The 23,211-nt window shown below is 45.4% G+C and overlaps 1 protein-coding gene and 1 non-coding gene across 3 annotated transcripts; one reads left to right on the top strand and one right to left on the bottom strand.

Moving 5' to 3' along the window:
- Nucleotides 1-2,987: 2,987 nt before the first annotated feature.
- Nucleotides 2,988-5,603, bottom strand: LOC103633577 (WUSCHEL-related homeobox 11). Of its 2 annotated transcripts, none has more exons than XM_008655268.3 (3): nt 4,767-5,603; nt 3,770-3,945; nt 2,988-3,426 (listed from the first exon to the last, which is right to left on the bottom strand). In XM_008655268.3, the coding sequence occupies exons 1-3, from the start codon at nt 5,347-5,349 to the stop codon at nt 3,409-3,411; spliced, it is 777 nt and encodes a 258-aa protein (XP_008653490.1). In that variant the 5' UTR covers nt 5,350-5,603; the 3' UTR covers nt 2,988-3,408. The 2 variants fall into 2 exon arrangements, with proteins under 2 accessions (XP_008653490.1, XP_008653489.1); XM_008655267.3 differs by having other exon boundaries at nt 3,770-3,948; nt 4,767-5,602.
- Nucleotides 5,604-15,251: 9,648 nt separating this feature from the next.
- LOC103633576 (uncharacterized) lies at nt 15,252-15,874 on the top strand. Its single transcript, XR_002263759.2, has 3 exons — nt 15,252-15,392; nt 15,484-15,555; nt 15,655-15,874. It is a non-coding gene; the product is annotated as an uncharacterized protein (transcript).
- Nucleotides 15,875-23,211: the final 7,337 nt, after the last annotated feature.

The raw sequence follows: 23,211 nt of genomic DNA, 5'->3' as shown, positions 1-23,211 counted from the left end.
GGTCCTGAATTTTTTGCAACTTACTTTTATTTAAAAAAAAATCACATTTAGACCTCTACACAACTTATTGTTGTTTTTGATCTTTTGCTCAGCCATAGGTCATGCCTTCGAGATAAAACAACTCGACGTCATAGACTATGACGACGAGGTAACTGGTTACAGCTCGACATCATAAACTATGGCGACGAGGTAACTGATGCACTTAGCATCATAGACTATGGCTCCTCGGGCGTCAAGGGCCTCGGACGTCCTCATGTAATGACGAGGTAACTCATGTAACGACGGAGGACTGGCCACCTGTCCTCCGCCGCATCAAGGGCCTCCTCGGGCGTCGTCCGTCCTCCGTCATGGCCACACGACACTGGTGGACGTCGTCGCCGCGCCCCTACGGTACATGCTCCACCTCCCGTGTCCTGTCCAATATAGTTAGTACATTGTTTAGCATATGGTTAGTATTTCTGTGTTGCTAGCGTATGTTTAGCATATTGTTTAGCACATTGTTTAGTATATGGAGGAAAGTTAGAGTATATAGTTAGCATATTGTTTAGCTAACCATATAGTTAGTGATTATATAGTTGGTACATTGCTAGCATATGTTTAACATATTTTTCATACTTCTAAATTATTAATCGTTTGTGTTCCCGTAGGTGTAGGTGGCAGCCAGAGACTCACTTTCCACCTTCCCTGTGGTGAGATGACCGTGACGCTGCAAGACTGTCAGAAGTCGCTTGGTCTCAGCATTCGTGCTCGTCTAGTGACCGGTGCGCCATCTGCGCCTGCTCTGACTTCTGCGCGCGCAGTCCGCGCACTGTAGCGTTGTCAGCCGACCGTTGAGCTCGACCGTTGCTCCGCTTGGCACACCGGACAGTCCGGTGCTACACCGGACAGTCCGGTGAATTATAGCGGAGTGTCTTCCTAAATTCCCGAAGGTAACAAGTTTGGAGTTGATCTCCCTGGTGCACCGGACAGTCCGGTGCGCCAGACCAGGGCAGCCTTCGGTTGTCTTTTGTCTTTTTATTTGAACCCTTTCTTGGACTTTTTATTGGTTTGTGTTGAACCTTTGGCACCTGTAGAACTTATAATCTAGAGCAAACTAGTTAGTCCAATTATTTGTGTTGGGCAATTCAACAACCAAGATTATTTAGGAAAAGGTGTGAGCCTATTTCCCTTTCAAGAATAAACACCTTCGGAAGATCGACACAGAAGCAAAGCCGAAGCTGCCAACCAGAGAGCTTCGTAGCGTACTACCAGATGTACCGACTTAAAGATAAAATGACCAATCGGTCCATAATAGCTTGTATTATGATTGTAATCATTTGTAAAGGGTATGAATGTAATTTCTCACAGGCTGCGTCCTGTGCCTATAAATAGATGAACAGTACTCATGTACTGTTCACGCTATCTTGTATTCGCTCGTGCGCCACGCTAGGATTTTTGCCTTCTGTCAAGCCGAAGGTACAAATGTAATTAAATATTATCTTTATCTATTCAAGATTATATAATGAAGATATGTGAATGATGTTATATGATTATTCATGTTATCTTTCATGTTTCATATGCTCCGTCTTTCATTAACGAATACCGTGATGATGAAGGTACGTTCTTCATGACCTTCGTCCGAAGATCGTTATATCCTAAGGGAAATAATGCTTCGAATGACGAAGGACATTAACATTTAATATTTTGTGTTGCATTTTTCTTAACACTCATAGCATTTGAGAACAAGTCCCCAACAGTCACATAGACGTCGAGTCGTGTTACCTTGACACATCATGTACCTCGGCGTTGTAGGCTATGGCGTCGAGTCGTGTTATCTCGGCGCTATGGCCTATAGCACCGAGAAAAGGATTCAAATACGACATTAAATCTTACAGGTGTCTAAACGTAATTTTTTTAAAAGGACTAAGTTCCAAAAAAAAAATCGGCTCGCTGGTGCCTCAGCTATGGCATCCCCTCTTCACTACACGCTGTTCAGAAACAAAGCAGCTCTCCGTCTCTTGTTCGTGTTACTGGGCTTCTGTGTATTCTCACCCGTAGCCGTAGGCTGAAACGAGTGATTGGGACTGAAGAATTCAGCTTGGAAGGTGGCCGTGTTCCTCGTTCCGGGACGTCGTTTCAGACAGAGCTACCAGAATCGCTGTCTGGCAGGCAGAGGTCACCGATCAAACAGCCCCCCCTCAAAAGTGAAATGAGTACAGAGCCTCTGTTTTTTCTTCTATACTGTACTAACAGCGAATGCTTCGGTAGCCTTTTTAAGGAGAGACTACTCCACTCTACTCTAATCTACACTTCTGCGCTGCGATTAGCTGGAATGCCTGCCCCCCTGCCTGCGCCTTTATTATTGTCGTCGTGCTGCCTGCCTTTGTACCATCAGCTTGGTCGTAAAGCTTGCTAGCTTCGTGGTTCAGTACCCTCTCTTTGCAGATGTGACAGGTGACCGGGTGCAGAGAATTGAAGTGTGTGCTGGGTCATGCGGCGCCCAGCTTTTAGGGTTACAGCTAGTGCTCTGCTGCCACCGATCCAGCACAGCTCCAGCCTCCAAATGGGTCGTTGGTAAACTGACTTGACTGGGGGAGTATGTCGTCTCTTAACACACACACACCTAGAACGAATTGGTCGTAATCGGACTGTTTCCTTCATCCCAGAGAAGTATAAGAGATTGATCACTTGTGCTTGAACTGATGTCTGTCTATGGCAACTACAGTACGGTGAAGAATGAAGAGGGTGGGTAGCTGCTGCTCGCTCTGTTGAGTGTTGTCTGCTTCTAGCTGATTGCTGATTGCTGAAGCTGGCGGGCGGGCGGGCGGTCGGTCGGTCGGCAGAGATAGAGGTCTCGGAAGGAGACACGCGGTGGCCTCCATTTGGCCGGCGCGGGCGGTGAGGTCGCCACTTGCGGCCGAGTGCGCTCGACACGCCGTCCGATGCCAGCCCGATGGATGGATGGATAATGCCTGATGTGACTTGACCCGAGCACACCACGCAGCAGCAGCAAGTTGCAACATGCATTGCATTCAGGTTCATTAAAGCAAATGCGTGCAATGGTGCGACTCATCATATGATTGATCATTACATACATACTTAGTATAGATGTTCGATGTGGATGCGTCGTAGGTACACTCTATTTGTTTGTGTGTGTCTGTCTGTCTCTCTCTATATAGTAAACACACACACACTGCTGGTATCGAATTCTTTGCCTCCTTTTTCTGATCTACACCGGACGGACGGACGGCAAGAGCTGACAGACATTCACTGAAGAACACGTACACAGAGATACTAGGTACTGCAGCATGCATGCGTCTCCGACGATCCAAATAACATCCAATTCCATGCATGGTAAGGAGGAGTACGTGTACTGCAGCTAGCTCTGGGGTCTCCATGTCGGCAATGCAATGTGCTATAGCTAGCTACCTAGTAGCCCCTCGTGACCTGTCCAACATTAGGGGAACAAAACAACAAGACGGTTGGATCAGTCGTCAGCTACTACTACATATATATATATATATATATATATATATATATATATATATATATATATATATATATATATATATATATATATATATATATATATATATATATATATATATATGCAGCTACCATGTTAATGCATGTTATATATATAATATGCTTGTGTTTATAGGCCCAGATGCTTGCTGCTTGCATATGGGATGTCGATCGTCGTCTATCGTTCATCATCATTCAGGTAAATCATTGTACCTAGTTAATTAAATCGTGTGGCCAAATCTTAGAGAGAGAGAGAGATACTGACCAGGAAGTAGCTCTCGCCCATCTGCAGGCTCTGCGTGAGCACGCCGTACTCGTTGACGGGGAGGAGGCCGGCGGTGGAGTGCACCAGCATCACGTCCTGCCCGAACATGGACCGCAGGTCGATCGGCCCCCGCGGCACCTCCGTCGCCACGCCATTGATGAACACCGTCATGCTCGCTGCTGCATGCATATATCATACAACACACCGTACGTCTTGTTAACTTAATTGGACGATGTCTGTCTGCCCAATTATATTGCTATGTTATCTTCTGATCATGCGTGCAGCATGTGTACTAGAAATTAGAATACTGGAACTGGGTCCCCATTACTCTTAATATCACAGCATGCATGAGCAAAACATGTTAGTATTTGCTTGCAGGTCCAGCTGCATATCGCATGCAAGCACTCATGCGGCCGGCATGTGTTAAGGTACTAGATAGTATTTGTATTATACTACTACTACTGATGATGCTACATAATTAAGCACAACACAATTGAGTAGTGATGCAGCGAGCTGTCTTGTCTGAATTAGCAGATACGGCGGTGGACGATAGCTCCCGGTCAAACGAAAAATGAACACCCACCGTCCATCATAAGAACTCAACTGTTCCTCCAGTTAAGTTCCTGTGGTAGATGTGATTGATCTAATACCCAGCAGGATCTAGTTCTTCGCATTGGCATGATATGCTTGTCGCTAACTACCCGAAGATAACAGCTAGGTAGCACCAATCGAGACTCGATCGACCTCTGCTGCACAGCATGCATAGCAAATTATGCATGGATCTTTTGCCTTTGCATGCCAGTATGGGTATGATCTTTATAGGAGGGCTAGCAGTGAAAGGGTCTAATTTCCCTGAATTCGAAACCCAAGTTCTTGATTAAGAGCACAGATTAAACTGGACGAAAACCAAGCATGGACGATGGACCCATGCATCCATGGATCGAGAGCACGAAGCATGCATGCATGCATAGCGTGGCGTGGCTTTTGGCGCGCTCACCTGGCTGGCACGGCGAGTAGTAAAGCTGCTGCTGCTGCTGCTCGTGGTGTGCGATGGCCGCCGAGGACGCGGAGCCGGAGCCACCGCCGCTGGCGTAGCCCATCTGCCGCGAGATGGCGAACAGGTCGTCGCCGCCGCCGTAGTCCAGGTCGCCCATCATCCCCTCGCACGACGGCGGCGGCGGCCAGGACGCGGACGCAGACGAGCCGTAGGTGGCGCCGTGCGCGAACATCCCCGCCGTCGACGAAGCCGTCGCGTGTCCCGGCGCGAGGCCGCTCGTGGGGGGCGATCCCGACGAGGACGAGGAGGCCGCCGCCGCCGCCGCCGCCTGCGCCTGCAGCTGGCGCTGGCGCCGGCGGGAGCGGGAGCGGCGGTTCTGGAACCAGTAGAAGACGTTGGCGTCGCCCACGGCGCCGAAGCGCTCCAGCAGCTTGCGGATGCGGACCGTCTCGTCCTTGGGCGGGTTCACCATGCCGCTGTTGAAGATGGACTCGAGGATGAGTATCTGCTCCGGCTTGGGCGTCCACCGCGACCGCACCGGCTCAGCCGCCGCGTGCCGCTCCGGGCTCAGTCCGCCTTCCATGTCGACAGGTATGATAGCCAGATGGATCGATGGGCAGGGCGGCGCGACTGCTGCTGCTACTGCAGGCTGGGAATAGCGGGATCGGGATCGGGTGATGCTCTGCTCTGCTCTGCTCTGATGTGATGTGAAGAGATGGTGTTTCGTCTGCCTGCAGTGAGCTGCTGCGCTATATATGCTATGCAAAGGTGATGGGTCGAGGTAGAAGAGGGGAGGAGACAGTGTTGCGTGCTGCTTCCACACTCTAATGGGATTGCTGCCTGCGCATTTATAGGGAGATCCAAGGGGCTACCTTGCTTAGGTGTGCAATGGAATCTGTCCCCTTTTCGGTGCAATTTTTATTTTCTGTCCATGCTAAGGTTTGTTATATATATACACTGCACTTGGCATATGACGCGATTGCTTGTCCTAATTTGCTCTTAGCGCAGCGCGTGCATTTCCAACGGGTTCTGAAAAATGAAAGTTTGATTTGGAGAAACGTAACTATCAATTAGCTAAGGCTTTATCACTATAGGAAAATAGGCATTTTTACGGTTAGTGGACGTAAAAAATACTTATTTTTCGCGGCGTTAGTGTCATTTTCTAAGGCATCTTACCGTCTAAAGTTCGACATCAAAAAGTTAACATTACTTTCTTATTTTCACCGGTGAGAAATAAGTCTTAGAAAATAACTCTAGAAATTGTTATTTTAAGTGTCTGTCTTTGCCATTGAAAATAATTAATTCCAGAGATCCAGAATGTCTCTGCCCATCGTCATTTGACAGTCATGGATACGAAGAAATACCCCTGTTTAGGTTCGGTAGGGTTACCGGTTGACGGTAAGAGGGGAAATATCTTCTGTTTATGTTCAGCATGGGTTAGGCATCACCGTGATATTAATACCAATGGACAGTTTGGCCTTGTCCGAATAACTAGGGAGAGAATACAGCGAGAACGTGGACACTACCACAGAACAACGATGTAGCGAGGTTTTGGGCCGCGCCAGAGCGTAATACCCTACATCTATATCCACTTTGTGGATGGTTTAGTATTGCTTGGAAATGACTAAGTGATAAAAGAGGAGTCTAAAAGGGAGATCCGAGAAGGAACCAAAGTAGGACACCCTCTCCCTTTTATAGTCCGAGAGAGAGGGTACATCCAAACCACACAGCTAATAGTTTAGCTATTAGCTACTTTTAGTTACAGACATCTAGACACCACATGTCCCCATCTAATAGTCCAGCTAACTATTAGGTACACCTTTAACTATCCATTAGTTATTAGTTGGTTCAACCCAGCTAAAATTAGCTAATAGTTAACTAACTATTTATTAGAGCATCTCCAAGATTAAAATATAGGTAGTAGTATATCAACTCCAAATATTTCTGGCGACTGCTAGTTGACCTGAATTAGTGCGCATGAAGGATGATTGGGTTTGCAGCTAGACATACACGGACCAGAATGCTTGTGTGTTAACTGTTGATGTTTGGGTTTGTAGCTGGACGCGGCAGTGTATATGTACGCACAGACAACTAGTATTGGGAGAATGGACCGGGCCTTTTTGGCCAGCACGAATATGACACGAAATTAGTAGCCCAAAGCATATCCTAGCATGTAGTATTTTGGGTCAGACTGGTACGGTCCGAAGGCAGATATGTGCTGACCCTTCATAAGACCCCATGGGGGGATAAGTACCTTAGTCCTCGGGTTCATCAGTCAGTCAGCACACTAGGGAAAAGCATCTGGTAACCAGTGCTCATCGGTGTGCTAGAAGAGAAAGGAAACGTCTACCCTGGAAGCACCCGCCCCCAAACGAACCTCGCGACATCGAGCCTGGGGCCGGGCACGGCGGAGCTAGACAGGGGTACCGGGCGAACCGAAGGGAAGTCACTCGAGTGGATCCCTCACCCAGCCTGAGACCGACTCGCCATAAGTGCCCGACTGCATTAACTACACCTGGCACCAAGCCTTGGTAGAGGCGTCGGTCCGCAGCACACTCATGACCTACGAACCCCGAGGGTTGCGACACATTTATGACCCTGGCACCCTACCGGCCTGCGACATTCTCATGGCCTATCGGGACTAGGTCTGAGTGCACAGGCCACTTATTGCACGACACAACAAGACAAGTCGCACCGAGCCCTAGGCTACGCAGGCCAGGGGTCGGCGCAGCTCGAATGATGGCGATCGGCCCCACGCTGTCTGCGCTGTCCGCTATAAAGAATATAAGACAACCAGACGATCTCGGGGCCCACGGGCGCGTGTGGCTTCACCCCATGGTAGAACGTTCGATTTTACCATCGCTCGATGATTCCTTCTTAAGGAAGCCACCACCGGCTAACCTCCTCCTTGGCCTATAAAAGGAGGAGGTTGGTCTCCATACACGAAAGGACAGACATACGAGAAGACGCCGAGACGGACACCCAGACGTAAAGACGACGGACAGACGTGAGGAAGCAGGACGCACCGACGAGGACTCAGAGGCTAGAGACCCACTGCCAAGCAAAGACTTGGTTAGGATTTCACTTTGTAGCCCTTGGCTCCACCTCCTCCACCAGAAGAGACTTGAGCTCGTAACCCTTACTATGAGCGTTGAATAACAATGGTGTCAATAGCGCAAGCCATCGATGACTGGACGTAGAACGTTCTGACTGGACAAGTATAAATCTTGCCTCTATGGCGCACATGCACCGCAGGGAGCCCGGAACGCAAACGCCCATAGTTTAGTTGGTGCAGTGTGTTGCTCACGGAAACAAAAATTCATAATGAGTGTGGGATGCGATGCACACAGAAGCATCGTTTGTCGTTGTGCTAGAGACAAATCTCTGTGGAAGAAAGGGATGGAAGGATCGGAGGAGCGTCCGTCCATGTGCAGGTGGTGGTGGTGGCAGCAGCAGAAGCAAACGAAGCGCCGGGGAACACAGGTGTGCTGTGCCGTGCCCCACGGTTCGGCTTCCATTGACCTTTGCTTTGCCCTTGGGCCGGGCGCTCCGTCCATCCATACCATACAGTACAGAGCTGCCAACCATCGCCGCTCGATCAGCTAGCTTTTGCGGGCGTGCACCGGAAAAACTGGCCGCAGGTGGAGAGGACGACTGGAGCCTGGAGGGGCCGGCCGGCGGCACAGGAGAGGACAGGACAGGACAGGACAGGGAGGGGGGCAAGGGCGACACGCGGCCGGGCGGTGGCGGCATGAGAACGTGGCTGCGTCGCGCACGCACGGCATGTGTACTCGTCGTCGTATGCTGAGGCTGAGCAGAGTGAAAGGCATCAAATTCTTGGTTGGATGATTGCGGCGGGGCCCTCGTTGGGTGGGTTGGATGGATGGATTCCACTCCCACCCAGCCGTCCGTCCGTCCGGCAGCGCGCGGCACAGACCGAGATGAGCGAGGCGCCGTCCTCCGTCCAAGGAATCTGCCATGCCGCGTGGCGTGGCCTCCAGCTCCAGCTCCAGCTCCATCCCCGTTCCTGGAATGCAGCCAGCACCTGCGCGTCCTAGCTGCCATGCATACGCCGGTGACACTGACGGGAGGACGGTCAGCCAGTCTAAAGTAGCAGCCGGCAACCGGCAGCCATACCCGTCACATTGGGGGCGGCAGACGGACGGGATTTCGGCGCCGAGTGCCGAGTGGAAAAGGGGGCGGTGTGCATGGGGACGGCAGGCCGACAGCGGCCAGCCGGAAAAGGAGCTCGCCTCGTTCGTTTGTCCATGCCAAGCATCTGCCTAGTTGTTCCGGCAGGCAGGCAGGCCGCCACCGCTTTGCCAGTTGCTCCGGCTTCAGGGCTCCGCAACCGAACCAATCAATCATGCAGACCTGCCGAACGCCTCACCTTTTTTCATTGCAACCTTTGCTAGCCGCTTTACCCCAAAGTCGTCCTAGTAGTAGCATTAACGTACGTACGTGCAGTTTATACTCCACGCCACGCACGGAGTAAACTAAACTAGCTCTCGATAAGGTACGTACTCTAGCATCAGCAGTGCCAGTGAACATACATCATTTCACCCGTGACCTAACGATTCATCGAAAATGATGGCAGCTAGCTCTCTGCGTTACTAGTGGTAGCTAAGTTTCGACATCTAGCACATAAGTTTCAATGTTTAAAAAAAATGCACGGTTGAAAACATACTCCCTCTGTTTCAAAATTAAATAAAAAAGAATTTAATCCTCTCTGATCCATCTCTAACCGAATAAGCTAGCCCTCAATGGAATTTGAGTTTTCAAGAAATTTCTAATCTAAAAGCCAAGAAATTAGCATTTCCTTGGGGGTTGTAGTAAACTTTCAAGATAATTGGTATCTCCTTGGGTGCTATAGTACGACATAATGTTGTGCATGGGTGCATCTACGTAGGCATGGTATATGTAAGAAGAGTACGGCCCAGGTTAGTAATAAACCATGTGGATTGGCACGTAAAACCATGGTTCTATATCTATGTATACGTGCGGGGTGGGCGCGCACATGTGTCGGTATGCGTGTCCGAGCTTCTGCCACAGAAATACAATTTATTTACTTCATAGTGGAGTATATATATGTACCGGTCCCAATCATTGCTCATCGACCATAGCGTGTGTGTTTGGTTATAATAACAGAACGGAATAGGATATAAGAATTCCTTAAATAAAGTTGTTTTTGTTCAGAGTCAGAGTTTGTGACGGGACTATCACAGTGTAGTACTCAGTTGTCCCTCAAAATTGGAGGGACGAGAGAGAACGCCAGTAAACGTCTTTGTCCTGCCTGTCCCAATTATCCCACAACCAAACACATCTAGGTTGTATTTGGTTGCAGGATAGCTGGGACAACCATATCTCCCGGTGTTCCCTCTCGCCCATCAAATTTTGAGGACAAATGAGAACAACACTAAATGGTCTTGTACCAACTCCTGATCCCGGTCGAACTAAACATCTTTATCTAAATAATGGTCTCATTCTATTCCGTCCTGTCATTGCAACCAAACACACTCTAAAACAAACAAGAAGCAGTAGAAGTCCCTACTAGCTATATAGTCGCTATCAGCCAAACCGAAGAAGTATGCGTATGTGTCTAAATATTTTAATGTTGGTTGCGACTTTGCAAAGCATATCCTTCCATGCACTCTACCTGTACATAATAATATAAAGACAGAAGCATGGACGAATTTAATTAACTAGTATGTACCACAATCTCTACTACTAATTATGTTGATAGTGTAGGCGTCCAACACATGCATGGTGCACGTTCTGCCAAACCCGCATACGCCGCGCGCGATCCGCCCGCTTCCTCCTACCCGCGCCCGCAGCATTTGCCGCCGATGGCAGTCGCCGCGCTCCTTGCAGCCACCGCGCTCCTTCCATCCTCGCGAGGCCGAGCGTGCATCCCGCGGCCGCTAAATCCGTGCTAAATCCGCGCCGCGCGGCTTCCTCCTCCCCGCGGCCGCTAAATCCGTGCTAAATCCGCGCCGCGCGGCTTCCTCCTCCCCGCGCCCGCAACATTTGCCGCCGATGGAAGGAGCCGGATCCCACATGCGCGCCTTCCATCCAAGCGAGGCCGCTAAATCCGTGCTAAATCCGCGCCGCGCGGCTTCCTCCTCCCCGCGCCCGCAACATTTGCCGCCGATGGAAGGAGCCGGATCCCACATGCGCGCCTTCCATCCAAGCGAGGCCGCTAAATCCGTGCCACAACCGCGCCACGTGGCTTCCTCCTCCCTGCGCCCGCAACTTTTGCCGGCGATGGAAGGAACCGGATCCCACAGGCGCGCATTCCATCCTCGCGAGGACGAGCGTCCATCCCGCAGCCGCCAAATCCGAGCCAAATCCGCCCCAAATTCGTCGCCTCCCTTCGGCACCGAGAGGGGAACGCTCTTCAATCTCATCCATCGCCGCCTCCCTTTCCTTCAACGGTGCCGGAGATGGAGTCCGCGCCAAATCCGCCATTCAATCTTCGCCGTCTCCCTTCCTTACGCCGCGAGGTGAACGGGATCCCCTACCATCGAGAAACCCATACCCATCCTCCATACACGCCACCATAAACCATATATATCAAGGCCACCAAACTGGAGTTCCTCTCCTTGCGGCAAATCCTCCACGCGTTTGTAAGCTCTGGGAGTGAATCAAGCGCAACAAGGATTGCGAGCTGCTGGTGGGTACTGGACGGCGCAACAAGGCACTGGTCGGCGCAACAAGTGACGCCCAGACTGGAGTTCCTCTCCTTCCAAGCCAGGATTGTGGTCGCGCAACAAGGCACTGGTCGGCGCTACTAATCTAGTATGGGAATTTCCCTCACGCCCTGCATTCTTCTGAAAGTCTGTTATTAGTCCCAGAACACACCACATGAATACACAATTTTCTGTCCATTTTCTTAGTCACTCTCGAGGATTCTTAAATTACTGCTATAGAAGGTATGTGTTTAAGAGATATGAAGTGTTGTTCTGAAAGAGCATGGAACAACAAAGAAAAAGAAAAATAAAAAAAGAAAGCACAAAGTCTGAACTTATGAACTTCTGAACTTCTGAAACCTACATATTATTCTAAAATTTCTATTAAGTCTGCAGTCACTTTTGAAAGCACAAAAAAAGTCTGAACTTTCTATTAAGTCTGCAGTCACTTCTTAAAGTCTGAACTTCTGAAAGCACAAAAAAAGAAACCTACATATTATTCTAAATTGTGAAATTTATGTTTAGTCTGAACTTCTATAATTCTGAAAGTCTACAGTCACCTGAACATTGGCTGAAGTCTGCAGCCACCTATGGTGTAAATAGCTATTTTTGAGAATATTAGTTCAGTTCTATGGTGTAAATAGCTATTTTTTCTTGTTTATTTGCGTAGTTGTGATATCTTTCTGCCCATTTTCTGTGTGATTCAGGGCCAAGAAAGATATATATTATCACAAACCTCGAGCACAATAATAGTAGTAGAGATTGTCTTCTGACTAACTCCTACACTGAAAGTCTGTACACTGAAATCCAATTCTATGCCTTCATCTCTATGCCTGAAAGGTTGACTTAGTTGAGTTAGTTGGCTAGAATACACATGCACACTGAAAGTCTGTACACTGAAAGGTTGACTTAGACAACTCTATGCATTCATCTGTACACTAAAAGTCTAATTCAATTCGTAATTTTGATTTTGCACTGATTTAATTTTGTCATTCATTCACGCTCACAGAAAATTTGCAATGATTTTGCACTGAAACTCTATGCATTGTAATTACTGTTAGGTCCCAGAAAATTTAATTTTGCACTGATTTCATAATCCTTCACGCTCACAGCTGCGCACGCGTGTGATATTGCTCCCTATTCATCACTTTGTAAATGCATGTAAATGCACTGATTTGTCATTCATTCCCAATTGAAACCTTCTGCAGGCACCACACACACATTTAGCTAAGAAAACAGGTGGTGTGTGCCTATAGGTAGAGCTATGTGTGAAATTCATTTAAATCCAAGATAACAAGCTGATGATGCTCCATTTTCAATTTATTCTGTTTATGAATCAATTATTTGTGGCAAGTAGCCAAACAACAATGTTTTATATTCTATTGTTCTCAACCTGTGCTATGTGTGTAATTCATTTAAATACATGAACAAGCTTCTGCATCATTAACTGTGTATCCAGTTTTAGTTCCAAACCATGAAGCTGAAACAATTTGCTTCTTCATGTGGTTGGTGCAAGGTTATTCTTCACTGCGACGGCAACGCCAACAGCGAACTTGGAGGTGTTGCGGCTCTGCACACCCCTTGGTTAGCCTTACTCAACCTCTGCATCCCCTCTTGCTTGCTTATTCCAGCTTATTCCCGAATTTAAATTTAGTAACTCAAATTTATTTTGCTTATTCTTCATATGCTCATTAGTACTTATTTATTTTGCTTGATTTGTTAATGAAATAAAACCAAATTTTGCTTGATTTCTTCATATGCTCAGTTTGGTTACAAACTTGATGCAATATGTACAGAAAATGAGTTAGTTAGAATATGGTTAGGCACTGATATGGTTAGGCACTGATATGGTTAGGCACTGATATGGTTAGGCACTGATATGCAATATCTAATCTGGAATTTTATGTGAGGGCCTGAGGTGAAGTCTCCTATGTAGATAATTATATTTTCTTGACTATTTCAGTTCTTCTAGCAGTTTAACTTTGCTAATTGAAGCTGCAAAATTAACTTCGACAGCAACAAGGTGAGTGAACGCTTCATGTTTATTTTTTTAATTGATGTGATTTTTTTTCTTCGGATTACACAATAAACAACTGAAATCAGATTTTATGCACCACTGAATATCAATTGCCATGCTTTTCTGCCCATAATAGAGGATGAGAACTGCTGTTACCCGTCATGTAAAAGAGCAAGTATCCTCGACAGACATAAGCGAACAGCAGTTCTCATCCTTCTTCCGGTTTTTTATTGCTTGAAGGTGATCTGTTTTTTGCCAATACATAATTAAACTGATATCTGATTTCAGTTGAACAACTGCATTTTCCTGTTAAAGAAATACAATGTTCTTATGTATGTCGAGGCAGTTAACAGTTATTTTTTGTGTTAAGTAATACATTGTTAAGTTTGTGTGTATTGGGGTTTTTTGTGTTGGGGGTATAAAGTTTATATGCATTCTTTCGGTATATATCGGTTGATGCTAATTCGTAGAAAAAATGATAGTGGGGAGGCTTGGATGGTACTATACTTTGAATTCGGTGCACTTGCATCCGTTCACAGTTCTCTTTGTGATCTGCTTCTCTTCATGTTCTTTTGCGAATATACCATTCGACACAAAGGAAAAAACCCTTAAGTGCTTCTCTTAATGTGCTTTTCCAATTACATCAGTTGCTCTGTGAGACAACCACTCACTTTGAATTTCTCAACAAACATGAAACAAGTCATTCTTACCCATTGATGAACACATATATATAACAACCTAGGGAGACTGAATGCATAAGCTCGCTTGACGACATAATGACTGATTAGATTAAATGGCTTTATAAAGTAAACGAAATGATAAATGATCAAGTTGCATATGCCAACATCACATTTTTTAATTTAAATTTTGTTAAAGGCTAGAAGGTTTTGATGGAACCGGTCGTATTGAACCGAGAAAGAGACGCAGCGGACCGCATAAAACGGATGCCTATGTAAGTTATTACATAAATATATTTACACAGAATTTGTCTATCAAAGAAATTACCGTTATTTAGTCGTATGTTTAATATAGCTACAGGTTGTTCGACGACCACCGTGATGAAGATTTTTATGGGCTACCTCGGAAATACAGTATTGTCGCTCGGGTAGAAGTTAAATTCCCGATTGAACCACATTATCGTGATAGACAACATTTCATTTTATCTGACATCAATGTAAGCCAACAATTATTTAAGTTTCATTTACAAAGTTGCATGATCTTCATACCATTGCCTATACTCCTACTGAAATCCTACTGAAATACTATTAGGGAGCCAAGATCGAGGCCATAACATATGTGTCCGTGACAGTTAAACATTTCAACAATTTGCTACATGAAAAGCATGTTTACAATATGCATAACGTAAAGTTTGGTCTTCATCCGGGGGAATTTAATTTTCGACATCTAAATGGTCCCATGGAATTGTATTTCAACCAACAAACTATCGTGGAGCCATACACAGTTCCAATTCAAATGCCGCCATTCCCAAAACATATATTCTTCAACCTTGATGATATTGCTGAGTTGCCAAACAGGACTTTAGTCGGTAAGAATATATTGATCTTGGCTCGATATATTCCATTGATCGTTTAAACAAAATTTAGTATTAATCCGTTTATAAATTGTTATTTTTGTAGACATTATGGCTATTGTAGTCCACATGGATACAATTCATCGCACAATGTGGGGCCCTTTCAGAAAGATTGTTATAATGGATGCTAGGTATATTCCATTAATTGTATATGTCAAATCTATGTATATTACTAACAAATTCTTACCAAATTGATATTCATTGGGGGTCTTTACATATCATTAAAGTTTGGGGTGACCTACTAAACAAAAATGCACTCCGTTGGGCGTTGGCTAAGGAGGATTATGGCATAATAATTGGGACTATGTTTAGGCGGTTCAGAAGACAAGGTACAACATGTCTTTACGCCTTGCAAACACATCTGTCACTAAGTTTTGCTTTATAATGATTCGTAACATAAATTTAAATGTGTAATTCTAGAGTTCCTCGAGTCTTCGGATCATACCGCAATACACTTCAATCCGTTCCATCACAACACCCACTATTTTGGACGTAAGTATACTCTTAAAAATTAGTTACATTTAAATCGTGATTGTTCTCATTAAATCATGAACTTCGTGTAGATGTGATTAATTGTGCCATTCATTGCAGCAATTCAAAAAGCTTTGGTGGCGCGGAACAACCGTCAGTTTGCTGTTACATTTCTTGAAGAGCAAAGGCGTAGATAGATTCTACAATTTCACAAAGAGCAATAATTGGAACTATGTTTAGGCCTAGATAGATTCTACAATGATAGAATACATGTCGTACTGTTATTGATCAACCAAGAGCAACATGAGGCTGAATTGTAATACCTATGACATGGGTTTAATAAGAGATAGTTTGTGAATTTTTTTTGTTCCCATGATTAATAAATATTTTGTGCGAAAAATTGAATTCCCGTAATAATCTGTATGGGTTACAAATATTTATATATTGCAAACAAACTCTAAATATGTATTTTGTCTAACATGCGTGAAATTCCTGAAAAATAATATGAACAAAATTAATGCATTTTGTTGGACAGGCCTGATCACCTCAAAATTTAATGAATACAAAGTGTGGACGTTAGTGGGAGACTTTGCAAGTTTGAAATTTCCTTCTTTAAACAGTTTGTTACCCTAAGAAAGTCCTCCACCTCAGAACTAGATGTTAATCAACTCAAAATAACAAACTCAGAAACATGGTTGTATTTCTATCAAGCACTCAAAAGGCAGTTAACAGTTTGCTCAAATGAAAACAAAACAAAAAAAGTTATATAATTCGTATATACATGGACATTTTGAAGTATGAACATTTCAGCAAAAAATGCACTTATGATAAGCTCACTGGGATACAGATTTGCACAAGTTGAGGGGCTTCAGGAATTGTATTTAGAAACGACTGACAGCGGTGGAAGCCGGCCACTGATCCTGCGAAGCAAACCTCCTCCCTTAGTTTTTTTGAATAAATTCATCTCAACGGTTGACTGTGTTTGTGTACCTCGGTGTAGTTTTTTTATTACAAAAAAATGAAGGAGCAGCATTCATAGGTGTAGCCCTTGCGTTGCTACGGAATCAATATACTAAAATCCTTCACCCAATGCACAGGAGACAGAATTGAGATATACCAAAAATTGTAGTGTTAATACCTTAAAACCACTAATTTACCAAGCCTGAGAGATCCATTACTAATAATTTGATATCATAATGACCTTTAAAGATCTCATATTTGGGAAAGCTTCAACCAAAGAGATAGTACGAGCTTTGTCTATACTGCTGAAATTAAACCATATGGGACAACAGTAGTGGCCTGCTCAAAGGCTATCCCCAGATAGTAGTGTCAAGGGGCTGCGGTCAAACCTGAGAGCACCTAGAGGGGGGGTGAATAGGTGACCCTATAAACCTTCAAAACTTAAGCCACACAAACTTTGTTAAGTGTTAGCACAATTATGGCCAAGTGGCTAGAGAGGAGTCAAAACACAATAACCACAAGAAATCAATCACAGAGATGACACGGTGGTTATCCCGTGGTTCGGCCAAGTACAAAACTTGCCTACTCCACGTTGTGGCGTCCCAACGGACGAGAGTTGCACTCAACTCCTCTCAAGTGATCCAATGATCAACTTGAATACCACGGTGTTCTTGCTTTTCTTTTCTCAATCCCGTTTGCGAGGAATCTCCACAACTTGGAGCCTCTCGCCCTTACAAAAGATGTTCACAGAGAATCACGGAGCAAGGGAGGGATTAGCAACTCACACACAACACAAAAATCACAGCGAATACGCACACACAAGACCCAGACTTGAGCTCAGAAGACTAGCACACTAGAACGGAGCTCAAATCACTAGAATGTCGAACAAGTGCGCAAGATTGATGTGTGAGTGATCAAGAGTGCTCAAGGAATGCTTGGTGTTCTCCTCCATGCGCCTAGGGGTCCCTTTTATAGCCCCAAGGCAGCTAGGAGCCGTTGAGAGCACATCTGGAAGGCTATCCTTGCCTTCTGTCGTCGGGCGCACCGGACAGTCCGGTGCACACCGGACAGTGTCCGGTGCCCGATTCCTTTCCTTAACAGGCGCAGCCGACCGTTGCCGACCGTTGCAGATCTGGCGCACCGGACAGTCCGGTGCACACCGGACAGTCCGGTGCCTCCTTCCGACCGTTGGCTTGGCCACGTGTCGCGCGCAGAATCCGCGGCCGACCGTTGGCTCAGCCGACCGTTGGCTCACCGGACAGTCCGGTGCACACCGGACAGTCCGGTGAATTTTAGCCGTACGCCGTCGGCGAATTCCCGAGAGCGGCCTGTTCGGCCAAGGCTGCCTGGCGCACCGGACACTGTCCAGTGCACCACCGGACACTGTCCGGTGCACCACCGGACAGTCCGGTGCCCCAGACCAAAACAGCCCTTTGGCTGTACACAGCCAAGTCTTCTCTTCTCTTCTTCTTTCTGTTTCTAACACTTAGACAAGTATATTAGTACATAACACCAATGTACTAAGGTTTAGAAACATACCTTTACTTGTGATTTGCACCTTGTTCATCTATGGGCATAGATTCACAATTAAGCACTTGTGTTTGCACTCAATCACCAAAATACTTCGAAATGGTCCAAAGGCACATTTCCCTTTCAATCTCCCCCTTTTTGGTGATTTATGCCAACACAACATAAAGCAACTAGAACAAGTGCAAAATCACTTCAAATAAAAACAAATTTGAGTTTTATTCAATTTTGGCATATATGGATCATCCTTTGCCACCACTTGGTTTGTTTTTGTAAATCAACCTCAAATCTCTATCTCTAAGTCAAACACACATGTTGAAGCATAAAGAGAGTCATTCCAAGATTGATCAAAGATTTCAAAAACTCCCCCTATTTCCCATAATTAATACTTCTCCCCACAAGAAGCCAACTTTTGACAATAGAGACAATAAAAGCTTTTGACACGACAAAAACTCTATTCTACTACTATTTTCAAAATCTCTCAAGTGGTAGCTGATCCATTTATTGCTTTGGCCTTTATTTTCTCCCCCTTTGGCATCAAGCACCAAAACGGGATCAATTGTGGCCCTGTAACCCCATTGCCTCACCAAAATCTTTAATTAAGAGTACAAAGGCAATAAGATCATAGAGATGAACTTGGAATAAGTTACCCTCTCATCGGAGTGCAGTGGAAGTCTTGCATGGACCAAGTTCACCTTTCCCCTTTCAATCCACCTTCGAGACTAAATCAATCAAACTCAAGCAAATGGTTAGTCTCAAAGGGTCAAGTTGTAACACATCTCCCCCTAAACATGTGCATCACTTTGCAACGGACTTGTGAGGTCCAGGGAGTGTTTGTACAACTTGAGCACCACAATAAGCAACAAAATGCAGAATGAACCTGATCAAATGCATAAACACATGTATGCTACAATTCAATCCAAGTTCCGCGAATCTAAGACATTTAGCTCACTACGCAACCTGCAAAAGGTCTTCTCATCTAGAGGCTTAGTGAAGATATCGGCTAGCTGGTTCTCGGTGCTAACATGAAACACTTCGATATCTCCCTTTTGCTGGTGGTCTCTCAAAAAGTGATGCCGGATGTCTATGTGCTTTGTGCGGCTGTGCTCAACAGAATTCTCCGCCATGCGGATAGCACTCTCATTGTCACATAGGAGTGGGACTTTGCTCAGATTGTAGCCAAAGTCCCGGAGGGTTTGCCTCATCCAAAGTAGTTGCGCGCAACACTGACCTGCGGCAACGTACTCGGCCTCAGCGGTGGATAGGGCAACGGAGGTTTGTTTCTTAGAGTTCCATGACACCAGGGACCTTCCTAAGAATTGGCACGTCCCTGATGTACTCTTCCTATCGACCTTACATCCAGCATAGTCGGAGTCTGAGTATCCAACCAAGTCAAAGGTAGACCCCTTTGGATACCAGAGCCCGAAGCAAGGCGTAGCAACCAAATATCTAAGAATTCGCTTCACCGCCACTAAGTGACACTCCTTAGGATCGGATTGAAATCTAGCACACATGCATACGCTAAGCATAATGTCCGGTCTACTAGCACATAAATAAAGTAAAGACCCTATCATTGACCGGTATGCTTTTTGATCAACGGACTTACCTCCTTTGTTGAGGTCTGTGTGTCCGTCGGTTCCCATCGGCGTCTTTGCGGGCTTGGCGTCCTTCATCCCAAACCTCTTTAGCAGGTCTTGCGTGTACTTCGTTTGGGAGATGAAAGTGCCGTCCTTGAGTTGCTTCACTTGGAACCCAAGGAAGTAGTTCAACTCGCCCATCATTGACATCTCGAATTTCTGCGTCATCACCCTGCTAAACTCTTCACAAGACTTTTGGTTAGTAGAACCAAATATTATGTCATCGACATAAATTTGGCACACAAACAAATCACCGTCACATGTCTTTGTGAAAAGAGTTGGATCGGCTTTCCCAACCTTGAAAGCATTAACAATTAGAAAGTCTCTAAGGCATTCATACCATGCTCTTGGGGCTTGCTTAAGTCCATAGAGCGCCTTAGAGAGCTTACACACATGGTCGGGGTACCGTTCATCCTCGAAGCCAGGGGGTTGCTCTACGTACACCTCCTCCTTGATTGGCCCGTTGAGGAAAGCGCTCTTCACATCCATTTGATACAACCTGAAAGAATGGTGAGCGGCATATGCTAGCAAGATACGAATTGACTCTAGCCTAGCCACAGGAGCAAAAGTCTCCTCGAAGTCCAAACCTGCGACTTGGGCATAACCTTTTGCCACAAGTCGAGCCTTGTTTCTCGTCACCACCCCGTGCTCGTCCTGTTTGTTGCGGAACACCCACTTGGTTCCCACAACATTTTGCTTGGGACGAGGCACCAGTGACCAAACTTCATTGCGCTTGAAGTTGTTTAGCTCCTCTTGCATGGCCAACACCCAGTCCGGATCTAGCAAGGCCTCCTCTACCCTGAAAGGCTCAATAGAGGAGACAAAAGAGTAATGTTCGCAAAAATTGACTACACGAGATCGAGTAGTTACTCCCTTGCTTATGTCACCCAGAATTTGGTCGACGGGATGATCCCTTTGAATCATCGCTCGAACTTGGGTTGGAGGTGCTGGTTGCGCTTCTTCCTCCATCACATGATCATTTTGTGCTCCCCCTTGATCACACGCCTCCACTTGAGGTACCTGTTCGTCATCTTGGGTTGGGGGATGCACCATGGTTGAGGAAGAAGGCTGATCTTGCTCCAAGTGTTCCTGTGGTCGCACATCACCAATCGCCATGGTGTGCATAGCGGCCGTTGGAACATCTTGTTCATCTACATCATCAAGATCAACAACTTGCTCTCTTGGAGAGCCATTAGTCTCATCAAATACAACGTCGCTAGAGACTTCAACCAAACCCGATGATTTGTTGAAGACTCTATACGCCTTTGTATTTGAGTCATAACCTAACAAAAACCCTTCTACAGCTTTGGGAGCAAACTTAGAATTTCTACCTCTCTTCACTAGAATGTAGCACTTGCTCCCAAATACACGAAAGTAAGATACATTGGGTTTGTTACCGGTTAGTAGCTCATACGACGTCTTCTTGAGGAGGCGATGAAGGTAGACCCTGTTGATGGCGTGGCAAGCCGTGTTTACGGCTTCCGTCCAAAAGTACTCGGGGGTCTTGAATTCTCCTAGCATCGTCCTCGCCATGTCAATGAGCGTCCTGTTCTTCCTCTCTACCACACCATTTTGCTGTGGTGTGTAGGGAGCGGAGAACTCATGCTTGATCCCTTCTTCTTCAAGGAATTCCTCCACTTGAAGATTCTTGAACTCGGATCCGTTGTCGCTCCTTATCTTCTTCACTTTGAGCTCAAACTCATTTTGAGCTCTCCTGAGGAAGCGTTTGAGGGTCCCTTGGGTTTCGGACTTTTCCTGCAAAAAGAACACCCAAGTGAAGCGGGAAAAGTCATCAACAATAACTAAACCATACTTACTTCCTCCTATGCTCAGATAGGCGACGGGTCCAAAAAGGTCCATATGCAGCATCTCCAAGGGTCTTGATGTCGTCATCACATTTTTGGTGTGATGAGAGCCTCCCACCTGTTTCCCTGCTTGACAAGCTGCACAAGGTCTATCTTTTTCGAATTGAACATTAGTTAGACCTATCACATGTTCTCCCTTTAGAAGCTTATGAAGGTTCTTCATCCCCACATGTGCTAAGCGACGATGCCACAGCCAGCCCATGCTAGTCTTAGCTATTAAGCATGCATCTAGACCGGCCTCTTCTTTTGCAAAATCAACTAAATAAAGTTTGCCGTCTAATACACCCTTAAAAGCTAGTGAACCATCACTTCTTCTAAAGACAGACACATCTATATCTGTAAATAGACAGTTATACCCCATATGACATAATTGACTAACAGATAATAAATTATATCCCAAAGACTCAACTAAAAACACATTAGAAATTGAGTGCTCATTAGAGATTGCAATTTTACCTAACCCTTTTACCTTGCCTTGATTCCCATCACCGAATATGATTGAATCTTGGGAATCCTTATTCTTGACGTAGGAGGTGAACATCTTCTTCTCCCCCGTCATATGGTTTGTGCATCCGCTGTCGATAATCCAGCTTGAACCCCCGGATGCATAAACCTGCAAGGCAAATTTAGGCTTGGGACTTAGGTACCCAACTCATGTTGGGTCCTACAAGGTTAGTGCAAATATCCTTAGGGACCCAAATGCAAGTTTTGTCTCCCTTGCATTTTGCCCCTAACTTCCTAGCAACAATTTTCTTATCCTTTCTACAAATAGCAAAGGAAGCATTTAAAGCACAGTAAATTGTAGAAGGTTCATTCACTACTTTCCTAACAACATTTCTCCTAGGCATTTGATGAACAACATTTCTTCTAAGCACATTTCTACCATGCATAACATGAGAACTAGAAGCAGTCATAGCATAAGAGTCATAAGCATGTGAATCAAAAACATCATGACCTCTAAAAGCATTTCTAGAATATCTCCTATCATAGTACATGAAAGCATGATTCTTCTTAACACTATTAGCCATAGGAGCCTTCCCTTTCTCCTTGGTGGAGATGGGAGTCTTATGGCTTGTTAAGTTCTTGGCTTCCCTCTTGAAGCCAAGCCCATCCTTAATTGAGGGGTGTCTACCAATAGTGTAGGCATCCCTTGCAAATTTTAGTTTTTCAAATTCACTCTTGCTAGTCTTAAGTTGGGTATTAAGACTAGCTAATTCATCATTCAATTTTGAAATGGAGACTAAGTGTTCACTGCACGCATTAATATCAACATCCTTACACCTAGTGCAAATTTCAACATGTTCAACACAAGAGTTGGATCTATTTGCTTCTACTAGTTTAGCATTTAAGTCATCATTAATGCTCTTTAATTTAGAAATTGTCTCATGGCAAGAAGATAGTTCACAAGAAAGCATTTCATTTCTTTTAACTTCTAGAGCATGAGATCGTTGAGCTTCTACAAATTTATCATGCTCTTCATACAATAAATCCTCTTGTTTCTCTAAGAGTTTATCCTTCTCATTCAATGCATCAATCAATTCATTGATTTTATCAATTTTATTTCTATCCAATCCCTTGAACAAACTAGAATAGTCTATGTCATCATCATCACTCGACTCATCACTAGAAGAATCATTAGTACTAGCGTTACGAGTGATTACCTTCTTTTCCCTTGCCATAAGGCAAGT

Source organism: Zea mays, chromosome 7 (assembly GCF_902167145.1).
Source record: "Zea mays cultivar B73 chromosome 7, Zm-B73-REFERENCE-NAM-5.0, whole genome shotgun sequence".
Lineage (NCBI taxonomy): Eukaryota > Viridiplantae > Streptophyta > Magnoliopsida > Poales > Poaceae > Zea > Zea mays.
The sequence above is the reverse complement of the archived record's forward strand: the minus strand, read 5'-3'. Positions and strand labels throughout refer to the sequence as shown.